At 36.0% G+C, this 20,821-nt stretch overlaps 1 protein-coding gene across 2 annotated transcripts; it reads left to right on the top strand.

The window, feature by feature from the left end:
• The first annotated feature begins 695 nt into the window (after window positions 1-695).
• On the top strand, window positions 696-20,549 carry LOC149777872 (uncharacterized). Of its 2 annotated transcripts, none has more exons than XM_089938974.1 (5): window positions 696-800; window positions 12,425-12,471; window positions 17,635-17,807; window positions 18,853-19,020; window positions 19,409-20,549. In XM_089938974.1, exons 2-5 carry the CDS (start codon window positions 12,428-12,430, stop codon window positions 19,483-19,485), a joined length of 462 nt encoding a protein of 153 aa, XP_089795100.1. In that variant the 5' UTR covers window positions 696-800; window positions 12,425-12,427; the 3' UTR covers window positions 19,486-20,549. The 2 variants fall into 2 exon arrangements, with proteins under 2 accessions (XP_089795100.1, XP_089795101.1); XM_089938975.1 differs by lacking the exon at window positions 696-800 and adding an exon at window positions 11,172-11,311.
• The last annotated feature ends 272 nt before the right edge of the window (window positions 20,550-20,821 follow it).

Here is a 20,821-nt window from a genome sequence, read left to right as displayed (position 1 = left end):
ACACGTAGTGTGTGACAGCTTAATATCAGATGACAAAACCTCTGTCATTGCTGAAACGTCAACCAGTACATCAATCAAAGTCGGAGCGGTTTTCTGTTGCTATTGTATTCTACTAAGTCGTATTAAAAGCGACATTTCGTATCGCCACAACCATTTAACGCCCGTTATATAAAGCCAATGATGAGCAACGACCAATATTTATGAAAATAATGTTTGCAACCGAAAAATCAACTAACCAACAGATACGTAACTACCCCAGTCAGGAAACACAAAAATCAAACAAAGAGTAGAAAAGCTTAGAACGAAAACAAAGAAATACGTGATGTGCCCATTTGTGTAGCTGGTATAGCTCTGTGCCCATTTGTGTAGCTGGTATAGCTCTCTCCAACAGGTTAAATGCAAATACTACTCGTTGATGTTATAAACGAAATGTACAAAATATGAAAAGCTAAATCTTTGCCTTTTGAAATTGGGGAAACCAAAATTCGTCCTGATAAAACGTTGAAAACTATCGCTTGATATGTTTAAAAGAAAAATCATTTCAACAATGGTTATGCCCATCAAGAACTATTTTAGAGACAATGTGGGTATAATTATGGTCCTGCCCATGGTTAAAATAGAATAATAAATATACCTACGTGATCAAGTAATGTTACTACATACTCGTAGCGCCACTAACAGGTTGAATACAGCAATTTTATCAAATACGTCATGGGATTTTGCTTACCGGGAACCTTATATAAAATGTGCTCAGAACAGTAATATTTGATTTAAACATTTGCGGCTGCAGATCAAACCAGGTAAGAAATATTTCTTGTTCCATTTAAGAAAGAACTCCAATAGGCCTCTATAGTTAAATGTACGGCAATATCTAAAAAAAAAAGCATTAACTAATGTTTGCTCGATTGATCCGTCTGCTAAATGAGGATATTCAAATATTGGCCTTTACAAAAAAAAATATATTTTAATATATAGCATCATAGGGCAATGATGACCTGCGATACTTAATACAGACACGCGCACACTATCTATATATCTATCTTTATCTAGCTATCTATCTATTTATACCATATGCGTTACATCAATATAAGTTTTATAGTGCTTGTATGAAGTAACTTGATCTGCCAATACTGTTAGCTTGTTAAGTTGTGATGCGCCCATGGTGTGATAATGATTTCAACAGCAGACTATTGTTTATATATTCTTTAGACCATTGATGAAATTATATGATGTATTAATATTTATTGAAAAAAGAAAATAACGATAATAAATATTAATAAACCCCTTTTTTCCAAATGAATTAAACATGGTACACACTTTCATTAAAATATTTCAATCTCTCTCGATCGATCGATCAACGAGCGACACATAAATTAAGTGGAAAGCTCTGGAGTGGCAGAGCAATAGGAAATTGAGGTGGATGGGAACGTCGAACTTACACCAAGTAATGCAAATAAACAAAAGTCATTATAAAGCATGTGTACTATTTCCATGGGATTTTCTATAGTGTTATAAAAGTTCACTGACACAAATTTATAAACACCTGTCGAGACCGTAAATTACTTGGGTAGGCGGCACTCACATGATGTAACCTGTTGAATGCATCGTTTGTTGTTAACCTTATGTAAACTAGTCATTTGAAATCTCATTAATGTCTTAAGGCATCAAACCCTCTCTATGTCTCTGTCCATGTGTTGAATAATCCGTCAACGTGTCAGTTTTCCATTCATCTGACAATACGTGAAAAACAAGCGTTGCCTATCTTGGCCTGTAGCGTGCGACGATGTCTCAGGACATGTGATGGCAAAACTGACAGACAACGTGACCAACAAAGACTGACAAAGACTGACAATGTGTGAGAGAGAGAGAGAGAGAGAGAGAGAGATGTATGACAATAAGAATACTGTGGTGTGAAGCAAAGGTACAAAAAGCATACTAATCGCTTATATTATTTAAAACATTGTATTTGCCTTTGGTTGGTTCGTCATTTCGCTGAATCTATTTTCCCCACTCGTTTCTATATACTTTAAATGAAAGAGTGTCGGTTCGTTGTTTGAGAAGTTAGTCATTTAATGTTTCCAATACAGATCTTTCTTCATTTGATCCAACCTTCATGTTTAAATTCTAAATGTGTGTTTTTTTCTTTTGTTTATATAATCGACATAAGTGAAAATAGAAACTCTGAAATATATATATATATATATATATATATATATATATATATATATATATATATATATATATATATATTTCCCCCGTCAAGACACAGTTTCCTGTAGTTAATATTAACTCCGTTGTTACCGCAAGTATGTGTAATTGTATGTGGTAGAAATATAGTATGTATGTATGTATGAATATAAAATCTACATAAGTACTGGTTCTATATATTTTTCATCAAAGGGAAATGCTGCTAGCATTGCTTATTTTAAATCAAACATTGATACATTTCGTTGTATAACATAGATGCAGCCTACATAAAATACACGTATTCTACATTTATACGTTCGCATCATCGCTGCAAATACACAAGGATGATGTTTGGGCCAATCGCGATAGCAAATACAACCACACCATACCCAGCACTGTAAACAATTATATAAAATCAAATCATTTTAATTTCACACTTGTGACAGGTGGATAGATCTTAGGTTATTTTAGAGAGTACTAAGGATTTTATGAAAATGGTTGAGCAATGTTTGAATTATGCTGGCTGGAACTTGAGTGGCAGTCGTATATTAAATTGACATTTGGTTCTAACGTACAACATACTGCCAGTGCGCATCTTGTCGCACCTGTAAGTGTGACAAATGCCCATGAATGTCACAAGTGACGTTTACTATTGCCGTTGCAGACGATATCACCCTCAAAGGCCACATTTATTTACACAGGTAACACTTACCGGTGACATTGCATGGAAAGTTGCCTGATAAAATCTTATTATAACATTTACCAGTCACATTAACAAAGGTAAATTATCACCAACGCCAGTAAACGACAGAACAACAAGTTGTGACATTTCATTGCAGTACAAACGACAAATAATGTCACAAATCACAATGCAGACAAAATCTGTAACTCGAAGACAAACGTTACCCTTTTGTAACTGACACGATGAAATAGTTGTTTGTCCATCCGCTCGCAAATCATTTGACAAACTGGCTATTAAATTTAACATCTTAATTTAGACTTTGAAAAGAGAAGGTATTCCCCTGATTAAGCTACATGTTGGGCAGGTGAATCGAGTCAACTCTGTCAACAATATTACAAATAAGACCCAAAACATGTATTTTCCAGAGGATGAAATTAGTGTCAATAGTTTAATTGAAAGACACACACACCAAAAAAATAAATGTGACAACGTTAAGAGATATGTAAAATATCTAAAAGTGGTTTGGGGCAAATTAAAAGAGAACCCATATCGAAATAATGATTATCTCGAAGCCATTACACGAACTGCTGACGAAAATGAATATCTGTATACGACGAACCGAGAGTTCTAAGTCAGAACCAACAATTTTTCATAAGACACAGTAGGTTATGCAATATTCTTGCAAAGAAATAGACTATGAAAGATCTGCTAGAGACCGACAATTATATAACCTGATGCAGGCATTTACGGCTAAAAGGGGCTTAAAGAAAAGGGCCTAGGAAACAAACGTCATGCGTCAGACGTCTTGCACCTGAAGACGAGAATAATACTTACTTCGGGACAATTGGGAACATGCAACCCCCGATGCACACTTTACTAACTACGTCAGCAAGATCTGTGGGTTTGGAGGCATTAATGACGCCTGTATATTTTAAAATATCTGCTTGTGATAACTTCGGTTGAAAAATACCTAGAGTATCAAATGAGTGATTTTATAACCATAGAATGGTTAACAGCTTGATTATTTTGGAGAAATTAAACCTAGACTATTTGTGATAAATGGTGGACCAAACGAAAGAAGACCATTTCCCTTTTATTTAGAACACTGTAAACATCACCCCAAGAAAAAGATAAACCTGGAATATCCCTTGTTTCTAACTCCAGTTCATAACGAGACATCTAATCCATATATGAATGAATATCATTATTGAAAGGCTGTGGGATCGATAACATGCACAGTTGAATTAAAGGGCTGCAGATTGAGCACGCATCGACGGTAGCAAAATCAAACTACTCTGTTAGGAAACCAAATGTGTGTAAAATGGCTGTTGGTGTTGGTGTTCCGACTCGAGTATATCATGTGATAAACGTGTTGCCCAGAATGAGTGGAGAACCTGCCATATACTGTTTTCTTAAAATATAACACATTTCTGCTTGTCTATATTAAATGCAGGAGCCTAACCATTGACTTTTAGACAATGTACCCTACTTGTTTTATATCATGAACGGTGCATGTCATATGCCAGTTCCTACAGCATGACCTCTCTTGGTGAGAAAAGCAAATCCAATGAGGCAACCAAGAATGTCATCGACACATAGATGGAACATCCCAATGACTGTTTGACGTGTCTATTCAGTTTGGTTGTTGTCTGCGTGTCCTCTTTTTGGTGATAAAATCAATTAGAGTGAGACAACCCAGAATATGAACAACACCATAACTGGTCTTCCCAAGGCTAGTTTTAGATATCTATTCCATGTTGTTGTTGCTAATAATTTAAATTTTTATTTAATTTAAAAATACGCACCAATCCTATATACCATAGATGAAGCAAACTTCATCATTGGTAGAAATATACATTTGTCCTTATTGCTTTGATCCAGGACCACAACGCACTCATTAAGCTCTGCACTCTGTGGAATACAATGTACATATCATTCTGTGGAAAACATTGTACATATCACCCTGTGGAATGCACTGTACATATTACTCAGTGGAATACACTGTACATATCACTCAGTGAAATACACTGTACATATTACTCTGTGGAATACACTGTACATATCAATCTGTGGAATACACTGTACATATTACTATGTGGAATACACTGTACAAATCACTATCTGGAATACACTGTACATATCTATATGTGAAATACACTGTACATATCACCATGTGGAGTAAACTGTACATATTACTCTGTGGAATACACTGTATATATGACTATGTGGAATACACTGTACATATCAGTCTGTGGAATACACTGTTCATATCACTATGTAAAATACACTGCACAATTCCAAGTTATCAATTAGAAATGATTTTTGAAAACTTGGTTGTATAAAAAATGTGTTGATACTGCTGGATATTGTCGTCAAACCTCGCAAGCTCGCTCCATTTTGTTTTAAACATTTTATTGCACCATGGGGGTACAGTGGGATTGAGCAAATGTTCTAACAACTTAAATTAGCCCACTTCCTACATGACACAAATATTGCAATGTATTAAACGTGACAACATAATAATTAAAAATTATTGGAGAGAGAGATAGAGAGAGAGAGAGGTGGGTGAGTGGGTGGGAGCACAATGAAAGTAATCAAGATTTGATTAGTTATTGAATTTGTCCAGTAGCGGTTACATATTTGCATACATGATGCAAACTTCTATGCTTTTCATTTGCATTGCCCTTTACCCAAAGCAGTAAATCTAAGCAAAGAGTCGCATGTGATATTGAACGTAAATTCCTCATCAACTCACCTCGTTGTCTGCTGTACCTGGGACAGAACATTAAACGTTCATGGTGGTTTCGATCGCACATCATGAACAAAAAGGAGTGTCAGCAAGTTGAACCGTAAAAGTCAGATTTTAACCAACATACTTTGTGTGTATCTAGTATGGATAATATCCAATGTTCGATTAACAAAACTTGGCATTTCGCTCAATACAATGTTTGGACATAAACACTTTTTCTAAGCACTGTAAGACATACTACACTGAGAATCCTGTTCAAGATTGTTCCACAATAATACTGTTGAAGGTATAAAAGATGATTTGGTAGAATGTAGCCTGAAACTGCAAATTACCATGCTGTCTGGACGTCGAATGTTATAATTGACTTGTTCGGACACAGGGGAAGGGATTTATTCAATTATGCAGTCTGGCGTTTTGCTCATTTTATTCTAGTATAGTGTCCGTCATTTTTGTCATTTTGTTCTAGATTGTATACTTTTCCACCGTGTTTCAAATATAGAGATTGCCTACTAGCGTATTTTGGAAGCAAGGCCGGCCATTGGCCGATGGGACCGATTTGGTTTGGCAACGCTCTCAAAAGGGTCCCGCGCGTTAGTAATGTTCTTTTTTTTAAAATTACTATAAAGAGAAAGTAATTTTCAAGCGATCGAAGAAAATGTTAAGTTTAATATCATATAAAACTTATTTTAATGTTTATTTCCAAATACCGTGCTTCGGGGTGGGGGTGGGGTGGGGGCGTAAATCCAGGGGGCCCTGCCAAAATTATCCAAAATCGAGCCCCGCCTTTGCTAAGGCCGTTCCTTTATGGAGGTCCTGTAACTATTCTAGCCGCTTCGAACTGTAGTTCTTCCAATTGTGCTGAATCAGTCAACGAGCATCAGTCCCATACTACAATGGCGTATTCCAAGATATAAGTTAAATACAGTTTTGATAAACATTTGCCTTCTTAGTTTCACAGGTGCTCGAGGCGATCTTGATATTGAGTGAAAAAAAACCAATAATCTGAAGGGAAAAAAATGATACACATTAAAAATTCTCATGCAGAGTGACAAAACTACCTTAGATTACGCCCATGGCCCGTTCTGACATAGGACCCTCTCTATCATAATATATAAGAGAGAAGGTACGGAACTTCAAATACTTCGTTCCACCCATGACCCTCGATTTCCCTCTGCTATTTCCGTCTTTAAAGGCACACGACCATACTATATGACTTGTTTCACTTCTGAGATATTTTTATATTCATCAAGTCATTATTGAATGTTCTGCGTTGCACCAAAATGAAGTTACGGGCTCCGAAACGTGTCATTTTTGCTAGTTTTTACTGCTGGGACAAGTCTGTGCTCCTTTGATAATAAGTACAACATTTTGAGCCAATCATATTTCGGCGTTGGTGTGTGTGCCGCATAGTTTGCCTATTTTGAAAATAGAGACGCATGTATCAGATGTATGTGAAGTGAAGAAGACAATGTCTGATTCTTATATGGAACAGGATTCATAAAGTTGAATCGAGTTAATGGTAAGTAAAACTTACTTTTGCATCGACCACTGTTATCTAATTCAAGAAGGGATGCATCGTACAGTCGCAAACATGGTACATGTAGCTCTCTTCACCGGTTTTCACATGTGCACGCACTTGTCCAGAAAGACAAAATTCGCGAAAATGCTACGTTTCGGAGTCCGTAACTTCAGTTTGGTACAACGCAGGAAAGTCAATGATGACTTGATGAATATAAAAATATCTCAGGATATTCTTCGAATACGATTGTTGAATCGAACGGTGGCGAATATGTTCGCGCATAATCTAGTACATGTTTTGATGCATGGTTTTGAACAAGTATATTACCTGCACACGGGCAGATCTATAATTATTGTTCGGGTTGAGCCTAGATAAGAAGGCAAGGTGGATGTGAGCAGGACCCGCTGGTTGGGACCCAGTGGGGGAAGTCGCGGAATCTCCTGCGCAATTTGTGTTTTCAGAGCATACTTTGGTTGTTCACCTTTCAATGATACTTGCAGAAGTGAACCTTTCGCTTGTGATCACTTAAATGTCGGGGGAGGCGCCTACACCGTCCAGTCTCCCCAGTGCCAGACTAAGGCTTCAAGAGCCCTGGGTACTGAAAATATGATGGTGTCCCCCACCCCCATCCCACTCCTAAAAAATGTGAAACATAACAAAATAAGAAAAGAAAAACAAATTAAAAGTAAAAAGGTGGTAAAATATCAGTGTTGCCATCATTCCAAACCAAAGTTCTAATACATGCAGATTGAAATGGTCATGAACAATTCATTTCAGTTTTATCGTCAACAATTAATTTGACTTTTATTCTTGTGCTCCTGTTGGGCTGGTGCCCTAAACACATTCTTAGTGTGTTTAATTGGGTAATTCGGCACTGAGTCTACCCACTCACCGTAGATCCCCGCTGATACCAATGAATTTCAATCTTGGTCTTATTTTCTGGTCAAAACCTTTATATTTTCTGGAAAACAATGTATGTTTTATAAGCAATCCGAATGTAACTGCTACTTGAACACGTATTCGTGCTACTCTGTATCTTATGGAAACTGATTAGAGATTACCGTTGTCCACATTTATTATAAACATGCCAATTGTATCAGAATTCACTGCCATTTATTAGAAGTAGTAAAAGGATACTCGTTTCTGATTCCATATGACAGTCCTTCCCGGTTACAACTAAAATGCGCGAATATCTATGTCGTTGTTTCGCTTCATTCTCTGTAACAAATACATACCATCAAATTGGAACAATTTGCTTAATCCCGTTGTAAATAGCTATCAAAATGATGATGCTGTCATGCCCATGGAAGTCCCCATTAGAACGTCTCACGCCATTTTTAGCCTAGATTCGGAGAGAGACTTCAGATTAAATCGGTGGGTGAAATCTTCCGTGATACAAACTTGAACAACCAGCACAGTAACTGTAAATCACATGTATTGGCCTGCTACCTCCACACGTCGAAGAATTCGTGTTACTAACGGAGATCGTAGTGAAAATGAGTGAATGTTGTTTTACACACTCCGTTCACAAACTGTAAACAGCAATATTCATGCGCATGCCAGCTGATCAATTGATAATTCGGTTATGATTTAAGATGAAGTTAAAATAAAAAAGTTGAATATTGATAGATATACAAAAATATTACTACCACAGTAATTTGATCTTGTTTGCTTGTTCACGTCTTATTGCTGGCATCAGAAACGTATTCGTTTGATGACTCAACGACTCTCTCCTCGTAACGATCGTATTTTCTAATACTGACAACTCCATGAGATTTGTCAAACAAAATCACATTACTACGATAATATGTATACATACCTAAGAGATTGTATCACATGCTAGGACAGGAAGACTTGGGATTCTATCATTATACTGTCTCCATTGCAAACTACTGTTACCATAACAACTAAAAAAATAAGGGATTTAAGAATTGTCAATCAGCTGAAATTTTGTAGCGAGAACAAAAGTTTAGATTTGAAGAAAGTCAAAAAACGTACATATCATGCCAAATGCATAGAATTGACAATAATGATAAATTCAGATCAAGATATGTTCTTCCCTGAAAAATGGAATCGGCCTAAAGAAAACTTCGTATCTTACACTTGGAATTCTTTGAGAAATCTATTGTAATTAAATTAAACCAATTCATCATTTTTCCGGAAATAATACTATTTTCAACATTATATGTCTGTCTCCCTCTTTCCATATTAGTCTTGAGCTTTATTGTACAACGTCATCAAATGCAGCGTTCCTTGACGTCGGGCTCTCTTACTTGGATATTACCATACCATGTAAATAAAAAAAATCAAATAAAATAAACAAAATATCATGACAAACGCATGGTTATGACACTGAAACCTAGACGTGATTATGACACTGAAACCTAGACGTGATGTCTTGCATGATGTCAGAGCGACATAACCCTCCAAAATATCGATGTTTGTTCTTTACATGGTCGTTCAGATGGATGCCTAGTATCATCAGTGTGTAATGGATGGTCATTTTTTTCTTGCATATTCTGGCCACAAATTAAATCATGCAGTCTTAAGAAAAGGTTATCCCGTCTTGAAGCAAGATAGGTCAACTTGTTGCGACCTGTGCAGTGAGTAATAATGAGCATACATACCAACGCGGACAGATTATAATGCGTGTACATCATGTTGCTGACATCTTAATATCAGACGACAACAAAGCAGATTGGCACTAAAATGTCTGAAGAGTACATCAATATCTATTAATGTCATACAAAACAAAAACATCTTAAACTTCATATTATGTGCGGCGGAAATCATTTAACCCTAAGGTTATAAAGCTACTGTATTGTACCTACCAGTGTCGATGAACAAGAATACACGGCGACTAAAGAATCTTTAGGAAACAGACCAACCGTAACCAACCAGAGAAAAAAGCAAGCAAAAGCGTCAAACTAAAACAAATATATATGCAGTGTGTCTCATTCTCGCTTTGGGTTCCAAAACTTATTTTTAAAAAATAAAAAATTAGTATATATTTAACTGGTATCTGACAATTGAACAACACATTATCTGTAAATTAACCATGGTAATAGCTAGCTCTTGGAGTCTGCGTAGTAAGCCACATGTCGCAGTTTATATAGATCACTATGTATTTAATATACATGACGAGTAATCAATTTATCTGGATGGGATTTTTATATCCATGCTCTACTCGGAGGATAAACGTATTTAGAGTTTGCGATATACGTGGAAGCAGCCATTTTAATGAACGTAATGAGATCGTAGTGCACTTTGTTTGGTTTGGTTTGGACATTTTTGGGGCAGCTTAATTCATGTAGATTACCTAATGCAGAATTAACATGAATATACTGCCTTGCATAAGAACACGCCATGGTAAGCAATCTTAGCAGACCCACTAGTAGGTTTCAAAACACGCACCCATTCCGCCGCGAGTCAAATACACAAACAAAGACTGACACGGTGTTGGTCGTCAGCAAATTAAGTGCAAATATCACGCTTTGATGTTAAGGACAAAATTTACAAGATACACAAAAATAACTACAACTAATTGTTTCTTTGTCAATTCGAAAACCAAAATTCCCTCCTGCTAAAGACATCGGCTGACAGCATTTGCAATGTACGTGGGAAGCACAATGGTATCACTAGGTTCGCTAAAAATAATTAATGAATGTGTTTATTTGTTCATATATATATATATATATATATATATATATATATATATATATATATATATATATATATATATATATATATATAGATAGATAGATAGATAGATAGATAGATAGATAAAGAGAGAGAACGGAAAGTCTTATCACTGGATTAAAAGGAGAATGTTTGTTAATACTGACATAATTCTTCTAAATAAGAATAAGTGCGCATGTCATGTGTTCATGGTTGAGATGGAATAGGGGTGGGTGCGTAAGTTTATCCGGGGACCCGGGTTCGAATCTCCGTTAAAAAGGAATCAAAATTCTCTTACCTGCCTTAAGACAATTAGGAAATTAATGTACTTGATCAGGAGCTTTCTTGCACAAACATAATTGCTGCGCTGCTAACAGGACTAATACGACAAACACATCAAAATTCATCATATATCTTTCGTTAAAGAAACCCTATATAAACTGTGCTCTGACCAGTATCATTGGCTTTTAACATTAATGACTGTTCATCTCACCAGGTAAGCAACATTTGCAAACGCACTTTCTTTGGAAAACAATAATCTCTCTCTCTCTCTCTCTCTCTCTCTCTCTCTCTCTATATATATATATATATATATATATATATATATATATATATATATATATATAAACGTAATAAACAGACTACGAACAGTGCAAAACTAGTATCGAGCTTGCCTAAGCGCTTTCGACTCTTAATGAGTCTTTTTCAAAGACAAATACAAAACATAGACAAGACAAACAGATAAAACAGACAAACCGTTGTCTTTGTAAAACTTTACATGACTATGAATTGTTGCGGATGCTGAAAGATATTTTATATTGACCTAGAAATCGATTTGCCATAGCGTCATCTGTTATTTTATGTAAATGTAGGTACGCGCAAATTATATCCGGATATTTCATTGTTATAGTTGTAATTATAGGTTATTGGGTGACTAATATTCGGTGTGTATGACTGTAAAAAGTTTTTCAATATGTATTTTGTTGCATTCGTTTCATTTCAGAACACATATTCATTAGTTAGTCAGTTCAGTATATTGATTGGAATATTTTCGGCTGTATGACGTTTCAACAATCGATGTCTTTTCTTTCTAATAGCATACGTTATCTTTAATTACATACAATGTATTCACATATTTGATGCCTCTTCAATAAGGCACACAGTTTGATTTTTCAGGAATATAATGAAAAATATTTATCTACCGATTTATCTATCTTCATATTTTCCGTTACCCATATGTGCTTATTTCGAGCACCTTGGACATCAGTGCTTTGCTGCCAACCCGTTAAAAGAGGAATGTTATATATGATATAAGAATGAGAATTTAACAAGTTTTACATTCTTAAACGTTCATATAAGTAAAAGATGACAGGTTATGTAAAGATATTCATGCATCAATACAGTATAATCCCCATCAGGTAATTTTCCTTGTCAGAAATTTGTATCTGTAGATTCATTATCTGCGTGAAATATTAAAAAGGTCATGCAACGGTTTGATCCCCCCACTGTACATGTTAGCAAATATCTTTAAATATACGTGTCTGGACTAACAATAACGTTGCTATCGCTTATTGTTAAACTTTTCCCTTCGTCTTTTTTTCTTTCGCAGAGGATGTCGTCGATGCTTATAGCGTTACTTTGCTTGTGTTTCGTGAGGTGAGGCTTCAGTCTCTCTCTCTCTCTCTCTCTCTCTCTCTCTCAGTGTACGTCAGTATAAATTAGGGCTGTTTATTAAGTCATTCAAGACTCTTTAAAATCCATTTCAATCTCAATCTTGCCTTTTGATAAATCCTGAAAAGGAACTTTATTTTGTTATTGTGCTATAAATTTTCCTATACAGAATCGACGATAGGCTGGCTGTCATTCTTGCAGTATCTATTGGATTAGCAAAATCTGAATATGCGACAAACCATTAAACTATAACAAAAGTATTTAATATTCCGACTGCATTTCTCTGATGAATCCAAGTTTAACATATTCAAATTAATTCGTTTTCATCCTGTTAATTAAGACTAATTAATTCAGCAACTTTGTGATGAATAAGTAATGAAGACAATTGTTTTTCATGTTTGCACATTACTTTACTTCTGAGTCCGATATACATCAAGGCATTGAAATAAATTCCATAAAATAATACACTTTGTAAGTATATAAAGTTCAATGGCATTTGGACATAATACATTGGGTATGCCGTGAAAACGGGAACATTGCGGCAAAACTTGCCATTATTAATTTTGCAAATCACATATGCTCGTGTTACGTGTTGGTATATATGCCTATTGATGTCTTAAATTAGCATCGAAATCAAATAACTTAAACAGCTTTGCGGATAACGTATATCTCTTTGCGAATATTATCGTAGTAGCCGGTGAAGACTCTCTATCGAAGCTGTTATAGACATACCCGACAATAGTGTTAGCACTGTTACGCTATGACCTGACAATTTCGATAGAGAAAACAATTATTCACGGAATTTTCATAAAGGTAAAGACATTACTTGATATAGCAGCATGACGAATCTGATTCTACTAAGCCAACTCGCACATGTGCGTGGTATAAGAATACCAAAAGAACATGCGAAAAGCAGACGTACTTGCTTTATTAGAACCACAACAGGTTGTGCAACCACTTACCCTGGATACATCTCAACTGGTTGCCCAGGATCAACGAATGCAACCACAACTGTATCACAATCGAAGCAATTTTCGCATGAGACTGATATATAAATATAAAGATGCGAAAGTAACGCTGATATATTCACGTAATTTGGTATGAGAGCTAAACCGCGTCAGACTGTGAGAACGCTTTGTGAAACAACACTACTACTTCAGCCAACATCACTGCCGACCCTGCTGAGAACATTCTTTAACACGACAGCCGTCGTATTACGCGCAGCGTTGTTTAGGTTGCCACAAACCACATAAAGTACATGTACCCTACTTTCAGTTTCACCAGAGTCGTGGTGATTTAAAAAAACTATTAGACAATTAGTCGAGTTGAATACGTGTCAGGTAAAGACTTGCTGAAACTTTTTTCAATGAGGCATGCAGGAAACTGTTCAACGTTACAGCGCCTAGATACCTCTGGAGTTTATCCACAAGAATTGTTATTACAAAGATGCATCTCTGGAGTTAAAAAGTAAATCTTGTTTTCTACGTGCGTCTGATTATTCCGCTGAATCGAAAGTCATCAGACTAGGGTTTAAGACCACACAACTTGTAACTTTATTGTGATCCTCTTATAATATTAAACTGCAATAATATCGAGGATATTTATGATAAACCCAACAGAATCTGGATGGACTTTTTAAAGATGAGTGATAGCTAAAGTGCATATTTCTCCGTTAGAACTTATGCGCTCATCAAGATGTATACTAACACCAGAGACTGTTCATCCACATTCATTGATAGATGTAAAAAACGATGATAAACAATATTTTAATGGATGGTTAAACCACATTACACACCGAGAGTGGTAATGCACATCAGACACAGAAATATCAGCAATATTTGGTTGAACTCAATTTTGGCGACACAGAATTCCCCATTCATGTTACGTCGGCCACGCTCAAAATGTCTGAAGCACTTAACACGGGTATCACTGTATATGTGTTCGCTTTGAACAAAGTGTTTGATCCACTCACATTACCTATACATGTACAAAACAAACATGCGCTTGAGAGGACTCTCATCAACATGCTGTTTCTGCGCAATATGAATGGTTCAGAGATCGAATCACATCATGCATGGAAAAAAAAACATTTCAAAGTTGATTAACCGCCAAGCAACCACACGTGTATAATTTTCCCTGCTGATGTTGCATGCATTTATTTAGCACAGAACAATAGCCTCAATACCATGATTGTTTACTGTGGTGGAGTTGATGACAAACTGCAGCGTACGTTTATGTCATAACGTGGTAAAAAAAATTTCCAACCTTTACATCGGTGTATCAAAACATGAAATTACCATATATCATCTGTGCCAACGTAAACTGTTCAAACGGTCCAGTGGAAGATTATAAGAGCCAAACAAACACAGCCCAAGTTGTGAAATACGTCCCATACGGGCTTGGTTACACTGTTTTCAAATGAAATGGGAAAACTTAGCCGCCAATATTACATCGCGCCCAAGGCGCTAGAGGCCCAAAACATTAGATGTGTTATGTAAAACGCTCGAGGGCATGGAAACATACATCAGCCCACAGCTCTATTCATTTGCATACATGATCATGACTCGTAATTATAGTAATACGTTTTCTGAAACCACTTATTGCTGAATCCGTTATGGCGACTTTATATCCACTAATTTCAATGTACGTATTTACTGTCACATTACTGGTGCGATAGCTCAAGAGCTGCACACAACGCCTGCAACTTGCGGCTTCAAATTAAACCAAATGTAATTAACAAAATTGAAGTGTTTCATAAACTTCGTAGGCAGTGTAGCCATATAATAATGCAATAATTAGCAACACGATCAAAACCACGAATACGTGTCATTACAATTAATATGGAAACAAATACGACATTGAGGGTTTGCCAGCTGTAATTCATCGACTCGACACAGTTTGTGAATTTCAGCCTGCCTAAACGAAGTAATAACCTGGCAGGTGATGCTAATGCTCAATTCATACGGTGGTGCAAGTGATGAAACAGTCGGTTTACTCATTCACAAAGGAGTGCATCCTTACGATTATGCGAGAGAGGTGACAAGTTTGATGGACACAGTTGCTACCCATAAGAGCCTTTTACTGATCATTTTCTCGAGAGGGAGTTTTCAGAAAAAGATTACGAGCAGGGGAGAAACGTTTAGTTTGCGTTCGGCTATGTACAAATGGGTGCCTTGTCACTGTATGTAACCGAGAACAGACATGGTTTTGATAGATGGTATCTTTTGGGGTGTCTCATGGCACCCATCCTAAGCAAATCTTTACAGATTTCAATTTCAATTATCTGTATGGTTTAGCAATGATGCAGCACCTGCCTTTTGGTGGTTTTGAATGGGCGATCCAACACATATAGATATCCAATCACATATACATGAGTGCGACAGTACCCGATTCGGCTCTCAAAAGGCCTTTTATCCTATGTTCATCGACTCCATAGTCCTTCATAAATAAAATTACGATCCCAAAAGTCCTTATGATATGTGTATTGACTCCAGGCTCCTTTATAAATGCACGTATTCTCCCTAAAGCCATAGTAATATATATGTATTGACGACAGAGTCGGTTATTTAAAAAAAGCGTATTGTCATAAAATCTTTATTAACATATGCGTATTTTAAACAATGCGAAACAATCTTAGTGTTTACATAATATCCTCATTGTTATAGTCTTGAATAGCAACAATAGATTCAGCAAATATCTAAGTTAGGGTCATTTTAGTAATTTCTGGTTATTGAAGATCTCATAAAAGAGAAGATAAAATATCGATGTACGCATGTGCTGATCCATGATTGCCTTAAAGTACAGTTTTAAATGTGAAATCTTCCCAGTGGACGGCCAAAATAGTTTTGGACGTAGCTTAAAATATTGTTTACGAAATATTTATTCATATTTATCACGCTTCCTTTGTATAATCAAACCCTAAAGCTAATGAACACTCAATCCCATTAAGGATACTTGCAGACTATCTTCTACCTAATTAAACACGGATTGTAAAAGAACTGGCAGTGTCTTCCGTTAGGATTATCGAAGAAAAGGAAAAATATACAGAGGGGAATTCTGTGTTGTGTCCTTTATGTGTATGAATTGCAATATTTTCCCTTTAGATTCAAATAGTTTATGTATAATTGGCAGACACCATATCAACTCAGTAGCTAATCTGTCATCATGCTGTCAGTATGGTTGCCGATGACGTCACAAGTGCATCCAATGTGTTAAGCATAGACCCTATTTTATGATTCAGTTCTTGCGCATCGTCCTTTGTTTACGTTTTGAAAGACGTTAATAAATCTTCTAATCATTAATCATTCCTGTATTCTATGGTGTAATGCATTAGTCCTTTTAATATATATCTATGAATTTAACAATTAGACCCAGCTGGCATGTATTTCAGATATTTATAAAAATGTCGCCTGAAACTTTGTGGAAAAATGATTTACCTCGGGATGTGTTTTCTGATCTCTTTTCCCGCGTTTAAGAGGCTTTTGGGTCATCAAGATCGAAAAGGTTATCTCGTCATGGCAGTGATGTGCACGCTATTCTTATAGTTTTAATAAATTTCCTTTCGTACGCGTGAAATAATGTACATTTCTTTCAACTGGACACATCATACCCGACAATCTAAGGAAGAATTCGAAGGAGGAAGCCATATATACCGCGTCCGCCTCGGAGGCGGTAGGACGTTGTTTCGATCCCCGGCCGAGCCATACCAAAGACTTACAAAAATGGTAGTAACAGCTGCCTGTTTTTTTTTTTTTTTTTTTTTTTTTTTTTTTTATTGCGTTCAGCATTAAGAGGTTAGTGTTAGGAGTAGTCGGCCAGGTGTCATGATAAAGTGATTCAGTGGGACATCATGCTACATGAGTGCTGGACGTCACTATAAACTGCCACACTGCACACATCGTAGCGATATGACTGAGACATTGTTAAATCTACGTTAAAAATCGAAATCACAACTATATATATATATACATATATATATATATATATATATATATATATATATATATATATATATATATGACTCCGTAAAATCGCAACTTCAATACCATTTTAATACAATACATTTGTCCAACTTTTTAACAATGGTAGCTACATAAAATTCAGTTATGATCTTCGTAATATCATTTTGTCGTTCTTGTTGTTTTATAGTTTTGGGTGGACTCAAAAAGGTACAACATCATCGACGGAATCAACCACTGCGGGTCCTCTTTCACAAGAAAATGGCCAAGCCGTGTTTTCTTTCATGGATGGTCTGATCCTTCAGGACCAAAAGATCACATACCCTGAATTCGAGCAAGCTTTGTTGCAGTATGACAGCAACAGTTCGTATCCCTCTATCTCCGTTTCTCTCTCTCTCTGTCTGTCTGTCTATGCCTCCGGACAAAGGTTTACATGGTTCAGATCACAATTATTTTTCCTGTATGGTCTCTTTATTTGTTTCATAGTACTGAACTTTCCACTGTGTTCAATCATAATAAATAATGTGTTAATCTAAAATACCTTCAACGATGATCTCAAGGTGATATTCATGGTATATCTTATCAGGGATGTTTTTGAGAGGCTGGACTGGATGCGAAGCACCGTGTAATGGTTCAAAGATTTCACCTCCAGATCAAAAGTAATGTCTCATTATTCATTGTCACTATCGCCTAAATACACGCAGACAACCACATCATTATTCTCAAATTCTAAAGAATAAACAATTATGTTAAAATTAATAGCACGAACGCCGAAATGCAACTCGGGTACCACTATCAAAGGAGAGGGGAAATAATGCTCCGAAATAGACTGGGGCTGCATTCGGCGGTACTGGACAACAACGAATACTTGTGACCTGCAGCATTAAAGCCTGTATAACTCATTTGCAATCATGCAATACATATGTCTCTGTCTCTGTCCCTCTCTCTCTCTCTCTCTCTCTCTCCATCAGCACCATCATTTACAAATTTATATGCCCTTGATTTTCTGATATTTTGTATCAAATTAATTGATATTCATCGGTTTTGAAAACTAGTTGTGTAAAGGTGTTTTTCCATCTTCGGTCTTGGCAGCCTGATTTAACTAGGAATTGGCGCCATTTACAAACATTTTGAAGACAAAAACATTAATGTCCAGATGCTTTCTAACAAATTTAGTCAAATTCAGTTGAGCGAGACTGACAGCATTTGTATGAAAACGAAAGATATACCAGCACGCTAACTACGAAACATGCTTGAATTATAATGGTCAGTACTGACGAAATGATGAAAGTGTTGACGAACGACACACAAGATGACGATATATGACGGACGAACAAACAACGGTAGAATATGCTTTTCAGTATATTTGATAGATGCAAAAATATCAGTGATGTTTCTGCATTTCTAGAGGATGGCCTCATATCGGTACAGGAGATCGGTGTCGTCTTGGAAAAATTAAAACTTGGACCAAGCTCCATGGCAACAACGATATTCGGATTTATTGATGTCAGACCAACTGATTCTTATTTGAACAAAGCTGAACTGCAGTCTCTTTTCGGTCTTTTTGATTCAAACAGTAAGTTCAGTACATAATCTCTCTCTCTCTCTCTCTCTCTCTCTCTCTCTCTGCGTATGCTTACTTGCAAACGCATACTATTTTATTACAGATATGGCCGAAATATATCTTCTGATTGATTCTTCTCCGTGAAAACCAAATATGTATCAAAAGTTTTAAATAGCCATTTGTATGGTGCATAGCTATTGTTAATATTAAAATAACATCTCCGTTAATTTCAATTCAAAATGTTCTAATGGAAGTATACCATAGGTCGGAAATATCTGTGACATAATTTGACTTGTTTGTAATAACACTATATTGTTTTATATACTGATTTATTTGAGTGTCTGTAAATAAATAAATAAGTAAATAAATAAATAAATAGCTACATATCTTTATTTTTCAGGCGATGGGAATATTGTCTTGTCTGAATTTATGGCCAGTTTCAATTCTCTTCAATCTTTGATCAAGCTATTTGGATAAGAATTCGTTTTCAACTGTTGAAGAAATTTTCTGTTATCCTAGCGAAATTGAATGTGGTATTTGTGTACCAAACAAGACTATGTGAGATGATTTAATTTTTTCTCTCCCAAAGATGACAGTAAAATTCATCTTCATGCATCTATCTAGGTATTTATACCAACGTGAATGTGTATTGCAAACCCATTTATCCGTTTGATCTTCCATCTTCCATTGTTAGCGTGACTACTCGTTGGCTAATACTCTGAGCAACATGATGTACCGCATATATTGTAGATCCCCAAACATTTTGTGACAATTATTGTAATGTTTGACTTGCAGCACTACAGGAATCGGTTTAGCGCAACTAGTCCTGCGGGTTTTAATTCATTGTGCTTTGGTTCCGCATTTTTGATAGATTTATGTCCCGTTGTTCGCTTTAGCTTAACGCAGTGCATGAGAATATCAGTAGTGTAACTGGTCCCCCAGTTTTTTACGTATATTCATAAAGTTGGAAATTGTTAAGTCATCACCAGTGGATATGCCTCTCGTTAAATCAGCTTTCTACCGAAATGTTTCTGGAGATATGCCCATTTTTGTCATTAACTGTAGGGAAGAATCATTTAAACGCACATTGATTTCAGATTCTAAAAGTTGGTGCATGTATAGTCAGCATTAAAGATACACAATTTGACAAATGCATCTGACCTCTTTATGTTATTGTCCTTACTGCCTTAAAGCTGAATGCAGTGCGCGATACAATTTTATGAATGCAACTACTATAGCATTTTGTTTGTTGCTCTGGAACTTGGCATATATTATGTTAATTATGAAATCATATGCATAATGACAAATAGTTGTGACGTAATTCACAAAGTGTTATCACGTATTCCTGCATACAAACACCATTTCCATTATGGGACAGTGATAGGATGTGGGACAACTGTTGCTTTGGAAAGAATATATATATGTACCTACAAGGACAGCACAGCGCTAAGTTTGGAGAAGTACTTTATATTATTGGGGCATTCACGATGATCCTAATTTGAATGACAGGACAAAATAAATAAATGTGGTTAACAAGCATCTACCAGTGTCTATCTTTATAACGTATCTATCTATCTATCTATCTATCTATCTATCTATCTATCTATCTGTCTGTCTGTCTGTCTGTCCCTCTATCTGTCTGTCTATCTATCTATCTATCTATCTATCTATCCCTGTTTATGTCTCTATATCCGTCTGCATTATATTTCTGTGCTTACATCAGTGTGTACGTAGCCCCTTCGTAAATTTTGTAACATTTGAGTATTTGTAAATTAAACTTATTCATGCCATTTTTGCAATGATATTTTGAAAT

Source organism: Sinohyriopsis cumingii, chromosome 17 (assembly GCF_028554795.1).
Source record: "Sinohyriopsis cumingii isolate HCF-2022 chromosome 17, ASM2855479v2, whole genome shotgun sequence".
NCBI lineage: Eukaryota > Metazoa > Mollusca > Bivalvia > Unionida > Unionidae > Sinohyriopsis > Sinohyriopsis cumingii.
Note: the sequence above shows the minus strand (reverse complement) of the source record. Positions and strands in the feature narration are given on the sequence as shown.